This window comes from Chiloscyllium plagiosum, unplaced genomic scaffold, assembly GCF_037043375.1.
Source record: "Chiloscyllium plagiosum isolate Xiang-an unplaced genomic scaffold, Cpla_swu_hap1 HiC_scaffold_27, whole genome shotgun sequence".
NCBI lineage: Eukaryota > Metazoa > Chordata > Chondrichthyes > Orectolobiformes > Hemiscylliidae > Chiloscyllium > Chiloscyllium plagiosum.
The window spans coordinates 84,727,503-84,740,929 of NW_028270165.1; the positions used below are offsets into that span (position 1 = coordinate 84,727,503).

At 49.4% G+C, this 13,427-nt stretch overlaps 1 protein-coding gene across 1 annotated transcript in view; it reads right to left on the reverse strand.

Moving 5' to 3' along the window:
- Window positions 1–9,904, reverse strand: part of LOC148144806 (uncharacterized) — a 38,484-nt gene extending 28,580 nt beyond the window's left edge. The window contains exons 1-3 of the mRNA XM_087975101.1: window positions 9,348–9,904; window positions 7,220–7,225; window positions 5,840–5,976 (exon numbers count right to left, since the gene is read on the reverse strand). Coding sequence (XP_087831227.1) covers window positions 5,840–5,976; window positions 7,220–7,225; window positions 9,348–9,904 — 700 coding nt within the window. The remainder of the gene's footprint in view (window positions 1–5,839; window positions 5,977–7,219; window positions 7,226–9,347) is intronic.
- Between the last annotated feature and the right edge of the window lie 3,523 nt (window positions 9,905–13,427).

The window sequence follows — 13,427 nt, forward strand, 5'->3', positions numbered from 1 at the left end:
CAATTGAGATACAGACCTGGATCAACGTTTCTGGAGTCTGTCCCTGCCGAATTCACTCTCTTGCCTTTTAGTTGCTGCAAGTCACCATCCCTCCAGAACTACCCCTCTCTGAGGATGAATGATCAGTCCTCAGCAGAGGCCTCACCTTCATTCCCCTACGCTCCCGGATTAACGAGTTCAACACACGGCGTGACATCGAACAATTCTTCCGCCGCCTTCGCCTCCGCGCCTACTTCTTCAACCAAGACTCCCGCCCACCCTCTGACGACCCCTTCACCTGCCTCCAACACACCCCATCCACCTGGACACCCCGTGCTGGCCTCTTACCCGCCCTCGATCTCTTCATAGCCAACTGCTGCCGCGAAATTAACCGCCTCAACCTCTCCATCCCTCTCACCCACTCCAACCTCTCTTCCTCGGAACGTGCAGCCCTCCACTCCCTCCATTCCAACCCCAACCTCACTATCAAACCAGCAGACAAGGGAGGTGCGGTAGTAGTTTGGCGCACCGACCTTTACACCGCTGAGGCTAAACGCCAGCTCGCAGACACCTCCTCCTACTGCCCCCTTGACCATGACCCCAGCTCCCACCACCAAACCATCATCTCCCAGACCATCCAGAACCTCATCACCTCAGGGGATCTCCCATCCACCGCCTCCAACCTCTTAGTCCCACAACCCCGCACCGCCCGTTTCTACCTCCTGCCCAAAATCCACAAACCTGACTGCCCCAGCCGACCCATTGTCTTAGCGTGCTCCTGCCCCACCGAACTCATCTCTGCATACCTCGACACGGTCCTGTCCCCCTTAGTCCAAGAACTCCCCACCTACGTTCGGGACACCACCCACGCCCTCCACCTCCTCCATGATTTTCGCTTCCCCGGTCCCCAACGCCTTATCTTCACCATGGACATCCAGTCCCTGTACACCTCCATCCCCCATCACGAAGGACTTAAAGCCCTCAGCTTCTTCCTTTCCCACCGTACCAACCAGTACCCTTCCACCGACACCCTCTTTCGACTGACTGAACTGGTCCTCACCCTGAACAACTTCTCTTTCCAATCCTCCCACTTCCTCCAAATCAAAGGAGTAGCCATGGGCACCTGCATGGGCCCCAGCTATGCCTGCCTCTTCGTAGGATATGTGGAACAGTCCATCTTCCGCAGCTACACTGGCACTATGCCCCACCTTTTCCTCCGCTACATCGATGACTGTATCGGCGCTGCCTCGTGCTCTCACGAGGAGGTTGAACAGTTCATCCACTTTACCAACACCTTCCACCCCGATCTCAAATTCACCTGGACCGTCTCAGACTCCTCCCTTCCCTTCCTAGACCTTTTCGGGTGACCGAATCGACACGGACATTTACTATAAACCGACCGACTCCCACATACCTAGACTACACCTCCTTCCGCCCTGCCCCCTGTAAAAATGCCATCCCATATTCCCAATTCCTTCGTCTCCGCCGCATCTGCTCCCAGGAGGACCAGTTCCAAAACCGTACAATCCAGATGGCCTCCTTCTTCAAGGACTGCAATTTCCCGCCAGACGTAGTCGACGATGCCCTCCATCGCATCTCTTCCACTTCCCGCTCCTCCGCCCTTGAGCCCTGCCCCTCCAACCGCCACCAGACAGAACCCCACTGGTCCTCACCTACCACCCCACAAACCTCCATGTACAACATATCATCCGCCGTCATTTCCGCCACCTCCAAACGGACCCCACCACCAGGGATATATTTCCCTCCCTTCCCATATCAGCGTTCCGAAAAGACCACTCCCTCCGTGACTCCCTCGTCAGGTCTACACCCCCCACCAACCCAACCTCCACTCCTGGCACCTTCCCCTGCAACCGCAAGAAATGTAAAACTTGCGCCTACACCTCCCCCCTTACTTCCCTCCAAGGCCCCAAGGGACACTTCCATATCCGCCACAAATTCACCTGCACCTCCACACACATCATCTATTGCATCCTCTGCACCCGATGTGGCCTCCTCTATATTGGGGAGACAGGCCGCCTACTTGCGGAATGTTTCAGAGAACACCTCTGGGACACCCGGATCAACCAACCCAACCACCCCGTAGCCCAACACTTTAACTCCTCCTCCCACTCCACCAAGGACATGCAGGTCCTTGGACTCCTCCATCGCCAGACCATGGCAACACGACGGTTGGAGGAAGAGCACCTCATCTTCTGCCTGGGAACCCTCCAACCATAAGGGATGAACTCAGATTTCTCCAGTTTCATTTCCCCTCCCCGCACCTCGTCTCAGTCAAATCCCTCGAACTCAGCACCGCCTTCCTAACCTACAATCTTCTTCCTGACCTCTCCACCCCCACCTCACTCCGGCCTATTACCCTCACCTTGACCTCCCTCCACCTATCGCAATTCCAACGTCCCTCCCCCAAGTCCCTCCTCCCTACCTTTTATCTTAGTCTGCTGGACACACTTTCCTCATTCCTGAAGAAGGGCTTATGCCCGAAACGTCCATTCTCCTGTTCCTTGGATGCTGCCTGACCTGCTGCGCTTTTCCAGCAACACATTTTCAGCTCTAAATCTACTCCCCTCAACTTGAGGCCTGGTCTCATCCATCAGCAGAAATGACTGGCTAGGGTAGGGCTTCATCCCCACAGTGGAATGAATTCCCACTTTCCACCAAACTCTCAGATGTACTCTCACTCAGTTGCTGTCTCACAAATTAAAGACTTCATTGTAACTTCTTTTGCTCCCAGTAAGGGCACAACATCTTGGAAAGCTGCTCTGAAAGTCCAACCACACTCCTGCATTCACCGAAGACAATTCCAGTGTTATAGCACAGAAACAGACCTTCCGGCTCAACTCGTCCGTGCTAGGGGGAATATGTTAAGCTAGATATGCTTGCAAGCAGTTACAAGTAGCTGCATCTTGCTTCTGCAAAAATCGCAAGGCAGAATCATGAGGGTATATTCCAAAAAATAACTAACTGAAAAGGGAGGTGGTCGATTGGTAGAAGCAGATGTTTTGACATGACAGTAGCAATGTTCACGCACATAGGGAGTTAGTATGAACAAGGTAACCAAATAAGACCCTGTGTTGCATCAGCAAAAGTAATAAGACCCAGCTGGGGGGGGTGGGGGGTTGCACGCCACAGACAGATGTGGTAAAACGATTAGATTAGCAGAAGTAAGAAGGGAGTCTGGAACAAACTCAATCTTCATTCAGAGAGAGAGCAGCAACTTCCGAAACTCGTGTTCCAGCTTCTGCATTCAGACAATAGGAAGGCACTGATTGGCAGGAGGACCAGTCACCTTCCGGTCCTCCAGCGCTCCTGATTGGCCCATCAAAAGAAAGTGGCGAGGCGTGCCTTGCGTGCAGTGAGGAGCATGCGCAATTTCATCCAGACGCCGGTGAGCACGCGCAGTATGCTCTCTGGCGATGAGGTTGTGACTGACAGGATTTAAGTGTCTAAATGCCAAGAGAAGTAAAAAAGGGGAGTTGCGTAATTTTTCCCCCCTGTGATATTTACCTTTCCTACACGCCCCATGACTTTATGAATCGAAATAAGTTCACCCGACAACTTGTGGTCGTCGATAGGGCGACCAGAACTGTCCTCAGTCCTCTCCACGTGGTCTCACCAATATCCTGTACAACCTCAACGTGATGTCCCAACTCCTGCACTGAACGGTGTGAACAATGAAGGAAAGTGTGCTAAACGCCTCTTTCACCACCCTGTCTACCAATGATGCAACTTCCAAAGAACTATGTCCCCGGTTTGGAGATGCCGGTGTTGGACTAGGGTGTATGAAGTTAAAATTCACACCACACCAGGTGATACTGCAACAGGCTCATTTGCAAGCATTAGCTTTTGGAGCACTGCTCCTTCATCAGGTGGTTGTGTCTTATGATCCTGTTCCACAAACACCCCATGTCTTTACCTGTCCTCTCTCAGACACACACACACACCCTAACACTCACACCATCTCACAGGCTTATACTCCATCTCACACACACTTCATTAGCATGCATGCACAAACTCGCATGCACGCACATACACACTCGTGCAGATACAATTACACATAAGTCAATGGGGTGAATTTCCATTTGCAGAATTATATTTGCAGATATATTCAATTTTGCTCAAAAAGCACACAAACTGCAGGCCGTCAATCCATGTAATATTTTATAAATTCCTACTTTGATTAATAGAACCAGTCTGATTGAAGATTGGGACAGAGACACTCTGGTGCAGTGTCTGAGCTGAGATGTCACCTATTTTTATAAAACCTTAAATCATCTCAAGAAGGTGAATTAAAAGTAGTTCGGGGGATTACATATTAATGAACTGAAACCTGCAACCCATTCTAAAAGATGAAAGATTAATCTGCAATCTAGATTTGTTCAATATGTCCTATCTGTTGCATGACAGTGTGATCTTTTGCTATAAATTCTGTGTCTAATGACCATGCTCCATAGCTACCTGATGAAGGAGCACCGCTCCGAAAGCTAATGCTTACAAATAAGCCTGTTGGACTATTAGCTGGTGTTGTGTGATTTTTAACTTTATCCACCCAGTCCAACAGCGGCACCTCCACATCCTTTCCAGTGGACACAGCCCACACCTCCCAGTGCTGCCAGGAAACTGTACAATGCCGATGGCATGATGTAGTACCTGGACTCCTGAAAAATTTACAATTTCTAACAATACCGGTTACTCATTCACTGCTGCAACCGATACACAACATTGGAAACATAGTACAGGAGGTTGTAAGAAATGAGCACAGCAGGTCGGCAGCATCCAAGGAGCACGAAAATCAACGTTGCCTGACCTGCAGTGCTTTGCCAGCACCACACTAATCTTGAATCTGATCTCCAGCATTAGCAGTTCTCACTGTTGCCGGTAAGAAATGAGCAGTTTTAAATCAAAAACCTGTTGAGTTCAAAGCTCTCAATGAGAGGCTGAGCTCGGTGTGAAGTTTAGGTAATCTTTGTTGTGACCCAACTTTGTTACAGCTTCAGAATCTCTCAACAGAAAGGCATAGAAAAAGTAGCAATGTTTTAAAAACAGCTCAAGGTCAAAGTGCACACACTCCCTCCAACCCCTCACTTTCTTCATTATTGGTCACCACCAAGTTGTCCCTTTGTAATTGGATCCTTGCTAGAGCCTTCACCCAGAAGAAGTTTTGCCTCACTCAGGAACTTCAACCTGTATCCTGTATCCAAGTAAGTTGGATGGGCAGTGTAGAGTCAACTACACTGCTGTCGGCCAGACTAGGTAAAGGAGACAGCTGGGATGTCTGAGTGAATCCTCTCCCACAACAAGTTTCCTTCCCTAAAAAGGAGCTGAGTGAATCAGATGGGGATTTCTTCCACCCCAACCCCACTGACAACGGTTTCACTCCAGATTTCTGACCATATTCCAATTCCACTAGCTGCTGCGGTGGGATTCAAACCCAGGAATCCCCAGAAATGGTTTGATAGTCCAGTCAATAATGGCACTCGGCTGTCATTCCTTCAATCACCCTGCGATGGTACGTGAACTTGCTGGTGGCTCCGCAGGTAGGAGGAGCGGGTGAAGGCCTTCCCGCATTCAGGGCAGCTGAAGAGCCGCTCCCATCTGTAGACCCATCAGTGCCTCAGCAGGTTGGAGGCCTGGGTAAAAGCCTTCCCACACTCAGGGCAAGGAAATGGCCTCTCCCCCGTGTGGACCCGCTGGTGGGTCAGCAAGTTGGGGCAAGCTGAAGGGCTTCCCGTACACAGTGCAGCTGTAGGCCTTCTCCCCCTTGTGGACCCGCTGGTGCCTCAGCAGGGCAGAGGCCTGGTAAAGACCTTCCCGCATTCGGGGCAGGGGAATGCTCTCTCACCCGTGTGGACCCGCTGGTGGGTCAGCAAGCTGGAGGACTTGCTGAAGGCCTTCCCGCACACAGTGCAGCTGAAGGGCCTCTCCCCAGTGTGGATCCGCTGGTGGGTCAGCAGGTGGGAGGAATGTCTGAAGGCCTTCCTGCAGTCGGTGCAGGGGAATGGCCTCTCCCCGGTGTGACTGCGCCGATGAGTCTCCAGGGCAGACGGAAAATGGAAGCCTTTCCCACAGTCGCCACACTTCTACGGTTTCTCCATGGCCAACGCTTCAGCCGCACACAAACGGGCGTGAAGCCTGTCCCCACCTTGAATTCCTCTTCCCAGGCCATATAGCTGTTTCAGGCTCCACACTCAGTGCTCCATCCCACTCTCTCTCCCCCTCTGTTCTCACTCCGCTCTAATTCCCCTGAAGGTGCTGATTCAGGATCTTACTTGGGCAGAAAAAGCAAAAACATCAAGACTGACATCTCTCTGCATTTTGGATGTCTCCACCTGAAAGTTAATATCTTTCATAACTTTTGTTACAATGTGGCACACATTCAGACACACCATGTATCGTTTCAGGTTTTGTGACATCAGTATCCAGTTTCGATTGTCGGTCCATTGGTGACGCTGTTGCTTGGTGACGGTGAGGTTCCCCCGGCCCCGCCCATCCCGCTGTGCAGACATCACGCGGGGGCGAAGGCGGTTGGGAGGAGAACTCGCTCGAGCGGGGAAGCGGCGGCCATTAGGAAAATGGTGCTGCGCGACCTAGGGCAGACACAAGTCACTGGGCTTGTGCTTTTTACCCTCACTGTTTGTTTTTAATTCCTTGTACTTTTCACCATTGTGGACTAATCTAATTTATAGATTAAGGTGGATTGGCCCTGCTAAATTACCCATAGTGCCCTGGGATGGGTAGGTTAGGGTGGATTGGCTATGCTAAATCACCCATAGTGCCCAGGGATGTGCAGGTTAGGGTGGATTGGCTATGCTAAATTACCCATAGTGCCCCGGGATGGGCAGGTTAGGGTGGATGAGCCATGGGAAATACAGAGTAAGGGGGTGGGTATGGGTGAGATGCTCTTCAGAATGCCAGTGTGGAATAGATGGGTCGAATGGCCTGCTTCCACATTGTCAGAATTCTATGATACTCCCCCCGAAAAAGGAGCATTTTATCGGCATCTATCCTGTCAAGCCGCTTTCAGAATTCTACTGGTTTCAATAAGATCACTTCCGGTTCAGAGAGGTATACAGCACAGAAACAGATCCTTCAGTCCAACTCGTCCATGCTGACCAGGTTTCCCAAACTAAACTAGTCCCACTTGCCTGCATTTGGCCCATATCCCTCTAAACCTTTCTATTCATGCACCCATCCGAATGTCGTTTAAATGTTGTAACTGTACCTGCATCTACCACTTCCTCAGCAAGTTCATTCCACACACAAACCACCCTCTGTCAAAACAGTGCCCCTCCGGTTCCTTTTAAATCTTTCTCCTCTCACCTTGAAAGAATATGCCCCCTAGTTTTGAGCTCCCCGACGCGAAGGAAGAACTCTTTGGTATTCAGTCCTGATTAATCTTTACCAAACCCTCTCTAACAGTCTCCTTCCTATTACAGGGCCACCAGAACTGTACCCAGTACTCTAAACCACTCTGCCTACCAGTGATACAACTTTCAAAGAACTATGTACCTAACCCCCCACCCCATGTCTCGGGTTTGGAGAGATAAGGGCCGGGTGCTGGCAGGTGGGACTAGATTGGGTTGGGATATCTGGTCGGTGTGGATAGATTGGACCAAAGGGTCTGTTTCCATGCTGTATATCTCTATGACTCTATGTCTCTCTCTTTTACAACATGACCCAGGGTCCTACAATTAACTGCACTTCCTTGTTTTAGTAAAACGTAAACCCTTGCGTTCATACATATCTCATACACACATACACCAAGCCCCTCACAGACATATAATCCATCACACTCACACTTTACCAAACATGCGCGCACGCCCACGCACACACACGGGGTGAATTTGTATTGGCAGAATATTTGCAGATACATTCAATTTTGCTTAAAAAGCGCACAGTCTGCAGGCACTCAATCCATGTAATATTTTATAAATTCCTACTTGGAAAATAGGATCCCAAACTTGAATTAGACTGGTTCTGACAGACTCGAACCTCACACCTTTAAGGCATTGTCTGAGCTGAGATGTGACTTTTTTAAAAAATCAAACCTTAGATCATCTCAAGAACATGACTTGAAAGATGTTCAATGATTTACATACGAACAAACTGAAACCTGCAACCCATTCTAAAAGATGAAAGACTTAACAGCAATCTAGGTTTCTTCAATATATCCATGACATAGTGATCTTTTGCTATAAAATGTAATGTCTTTGATCCTGCTCCACAGCTATCCAATGAAGGAGCAGCACTCCAAAAGCTGGTGCTTTCAAATAAACCTGGTGTTGTGTGAGTTTTTAAATTTTATTCACCCCAGTCCAAAACCGGCCCCTCCACATCTAGTGAACACAGTCCCAGTGCTGCCAGGAATCTTTACAAATGCTGATGAAATGACGCAGTACCTGCACTCCTGAAAAATTTACAATTTCTAACGATACTAGCTACTCATTCACTGCTCCATCTGATACATGACATTGGAAACTCAGTGCAGGAGGCTGAATGAAATGAGCAGCTTTAAAACAAAAACCTCTTGGAGCTCAAAACTTTCAATGAGAGTCTGAGCCCGGCAGTAAGTTCAGGTAACCTTTATTGTGATCCAGCTTTGTTACAGCTTCAGATCCCCCCAGCAAAAAGGCAGAGAAAAAGTAGCTACTTTTCAAACAGCTCAAGACCGAAGTGCGCACACATCCCCCCACAACCACACTTTCCTTAGTCTTGGTCACCACCGAGTTATCCCTTTGTAATTGGATTCTTGGTACAGCCTTAACCTGTGGGAAGTATTGTCTCACTCAGTAATTTCAACCTGTATCCTGTATTCAAGTAAGTTGGACAGGCAGTATCGAGTCAACCACACTGCTGTGGGTCTGGAGTCATGTGTAGACCAGCCTGGGTAAAGGATGCAGCTGGAACGACTGAGTGAATCCTTTCCCACAACAGCAGTTTCCTCCCCTAAAAAGGATGTGAGTGAATCAAATGGGGGTTTTCTCCACCCCGCAAAAAATGGTTTCATCGTTAGATTCTGAACTCCAGTTTCTGACAAAATTCCAATTCCGCCATCTGCCGTGGCTGGATTCGAACCCAGCAGTCCCGAAACTGGGTTGATAGTCCAGTCGATAATGGCATTTGGCCGTCGCCGCTTCAGTGCGTCTACAGTAGGGAGGAGCAGGTGAAGCCCTTCCCGTACTGAGAGTAGGTGAACGGCCTCTCCCTGGTGAGGAGACACTGGTGGGTCAGCAGCTTAATCGAGCAGGTGAACCCCTTCCTGCACTCGGGGCCCCTGAAGGGCCTCTCTCCACTAGTGGAGCTGCTCGTGCCTCTGCAGGTGGATCACCTGACTGAACCCCTCCTCACACTCGGGGCAGCTGAAAGGCCTCTCCCCTGTGTGGACCCGCTGGTGGGTCAGTAGGTTGGAGGAATTGCTGAAGGCCTTCGCGCAGACAGGACAGGGAAATGGCCTCTCCCCCGTGTGGACCCGCCGGTGGGTCAGCAGGTTGGAGGAATTGCTGAAGGCCTTCCCGTACTCTGTACAGGGGAACGGCCTCTGCCCCATGTGGATCCGCTGGTGCCTCAGCAGGGCAGAGGCCTGGGTAAAGTCCTTCCCGCACTGGGGACATCTGAACGGCCTCTCCCCCATGTGGACCCGCCGGTGGGTCAGCAGGGCGGAGGAATTGCTGAAGGCCTTCCCGCACTCGGGACAGCTGAAGGGCCTCTCCCTCGTGTGAATCCGCTGGTGTCTCAGCAGGGTGGAGGAATCGCTGAAGCCTTTCCCGCAGACATAGCAGGAGAATGGCTTCTCCCCGGTGTGGCTGCGCCGATGAGTCTCCAGGACAGACGGGACATGGAAACCTTTCCCACAGTCGCCACACTTCCACGGTTTCTCTACAAGGCAGGATTCCTTGGGTTTCTCCATGGCCAACGCTTCAGCCACACACAAACGCGTGTGGAGCCCCTCCCCACCGTGAATTTCTTTTTCCAGGCCGTATAACTGCTTCAGGCTCCACACTCAGTGCACTGCAACAGTAGGGTCTCTCATCCAGTCCCACTGATGCTGAAAACGTACTCAAACAGGAACCAAAAAGCTTTGCTCCTTCTCACAGAATCATAGTTGGAAAATTGTTGTTGTCCCGATGGATTGAGTGACTGTCAGACATTGATGTCAAAGTGAGGACTGCAGACAATGGAGAGCCCTTCATCTGTTGATTTTGAAACTTCTGTCTTCAGATCGTCCAATACTCTGTTAAAAAGAGATTACAAAAGTCATCATTGTCAGTGCAGGGTAGAAATTCAGAACAAGGAATTCTACTTTCTGTGGAATATTCTTTTCTTTTGTTATTCCACAAAATTGAAAGCACCATCCCACTCTCTCTCCCCCTCTGTTCTCACGCCGCTCTAACTAATTCCCCTGAAGGTGCTGATTCAGGATCTTACAGGGGCAGAAAAAGCAAAAACATCAAGACTAATGTCAAGATAAATCCACCTGAAAGTGAATATCTTTCACAACACTGGGATACTGCTGAGAGCGAGCAGGTCTGCCCCTCAGGTCCCCATTAAATCATTCCCCTCTCAGCTCAAACATTTGCCCTCTCGTTCTGGACTCCCATACCCAGGGGAAAAGACCTTGGATATTCACCCAATCCATGCCCCTTATGAACATCCCAATCCTCCGATTTCCCATCCATCTTTGCTATGTTATACCTTTTCCCTTTTGTCTTTACATGGTCCTTAACTTCCCTCGTCAGCCACAGCCAGCCCTGCCTCTCCTTAGGACCTTTCTTCCTTTCTGGAATGAACTGATCCTGCATCTTCTGCATTATACCCAGAAATACCTGCCATTGTTCCTCCACTGCCATCCTTGCTAGGGGATTGCACCATTGAACATTGGCCAGCTCCTCCCTCATACCTCCATAGCTTCCCTTATTCAACTGAAATATTGTCACTTCCAATTCTACCCTCTCCCTTTCAAACTGCAGATTAAAGTTTATTGTATTGTGGTCACCACCTCCTAATGGCTCCTTTACTTCGGGGTCCCTGATCAAATCCGATTTGTTGCACAACACCTGGTAGGCTCCAGCACAAGCTGGTCTAAGAATCCATCTCAGAGGCCCTCCACAAACTCCCTATCTTGGGGTCAAGTACCATCCTGATTCTCCCAGTCTACCTGCATGTTGAAATCCCCCATAACAACTGTACTAATATCTTTGCGACAGGCCAATTTCAGCTCCTTATTCAACTTACACACTACATCCAAGCTACTGTTTGGGGGCCTGTAGATAACTCCCATTAGGGTCTTTCTACCCTTAGAATTTCTCAGTTCTCGCCATACTGACTCTACATCCCCTGATTCTAGATCCCCCCATGCAAAGGACTGAATATCATTCCTTACCAACAGGGCTACCCCACCCCCTCTGCCAGTTAGTCTGTCCTTATGATAGCACGTATACTCTTGAATATTCATTTCCCAGGCTCTGTCCACTTCAAGCCACATCTCAGTTATCCCCACATCATCGTAACTGCCAATTTCCAAATGAGCCTCAAGCTCATCCACTTTATTTCTAATGCTTCGTGCATTCATATTTAATATTTTTTAATTTGTTACTCCCCTCACCCTTCCTATCAATCCCTATTTCACTTGACCTTACGGCATGATCCTTTTCTTTTGAGTTTTCTGCTCCATTGATTCCATTGTCTTTCTTGACTTGCAGTGGCCAACCTACCTGCCAGAATGCTGGTCCCCCACCTATTAAGGTGCAACCCATCCCTCTTGTATAATTTATTCTTACCCCTAAACATCAGCCTCTCATGCTCAAGGGAAAATATCTCTGGCCTATTCAGCCTCCCCCTGTAGCTCAAACCCTCCAACTCTGGCAACAGCCTTGTAAATCTTTTCCAACTCCTGTCAAAGTTTCACAACATCTTTCCTCTCGCAGAGAGACCAGAACTGAATGCAGTATTCCAAATGTCGTCTCACCAATGTCCTGTACAGCTGCAACATGACCTCCCAACCCCTGTACTTAATGCTCTGACCAATAAAGGAAAGCATCCCAAACGCTTTCTTCACTATCTTCCTGAGACTCTGCTCTCAAGGAACTATGAACCTGCACTCCAAGGTCTCTTCGTTCTACAACTTAACATTTGTATAAGTACATGAATAGGAAAGGTTCGGAGGGATATGGCCTATTCTAGGTGGGACTAGCTTAGTTTCTGATTATAGTCAGCATGGACTAGTTGGACTGAAGGGTCTGTTTCTGTGCTGTCTGACTAACTATTCTGGACTGGTCTTGAAACCATTTTCTTGCCTTCCCCCACAAACATCCACTTCTTCGTTGTTCCAAAATCAGATGAGTTCAGCCTTGAATATATTCAATGACCCTCTAACTGCAGGGAGACATCCCCACTTCTGAACTCAATTCCTCTTGCTAATATACCACTTGCCTTGCTGATTGCTTGCTGCACCTGTCTGACAACTGGCTGAGGCCCCTTTGCACATCCACACATCATTCCTGAAGAAGAGCTGGTACCTGAAACATCAACTCTCCTGCTCCTCGGATGCTGTCTGACCTGCTGTGCTTTTCCAGCACCACATTTTTGACTCTGATCTCCAGCATCGGAAATTCACCTCCTTTCTGCTTTTTTTTTCCACAGCAAAGGCTGTAACTTTACATTGTGGCACTCCATTTGCCATATGTTTGCCAACTGTGGTCTTCTCTACATCGTGGAGACTGAGCATAAACTTGGGGAATGGTTCGCCGAGCATCGCAGCTGGGTCCACAGAAGCCGACTGGACCTCCCAGTTGCCACTCATTTTAATTCCCCTTCCCAATATGACCATCTTTGGCCTCTTCCATTGCCACAACAAAGCAAACTGCAAATTGGAGGAACAACACCTCATCTTGTGCATGGGCAGCCTGCAGCCCTGAGGATCAACATTGAGTTCTCCAATTTCAAATCACCTCCCTTCACCACTATGGAAAAAGGGGGTGAGAAAAGAGAGTACCGTGCTCAGAGATGTTGGACAGTGGAAGGGCATTGCAGTCTGGGGTGAAGCTCAATCTTCATTCAGAGAGAGAGAGGGGAGCAATAGCAGCTTCAGAAGCTCATGGTCCAACTTTTGCATTTAGACAATGGAGGGGGGGGGGCTCTGATAGGCAGGCCGGAGGACAATTCCAACTCTGGACTCCTCCCATGGGTTAAACTTGTATGTCTGATGATCTTGCTCTATGGGTTATTGACTGTGTACATTATACAACTCACGGTGGTGCCTGTTCAGTCGCCCTCTTTCTCCTGACGGCTTGGTGGCATCCCCGCCTCCAACAACTAGGTCAAAGGGTTAGCGGCCGGTGTCTTATTTGTCAGGAACAAAACCCTGGAAAAGGCTTGCCTTGCACTCCGGGTAGAACTCCCTTGCCGGAGGGTCCCTTTGAGACACTTCAACT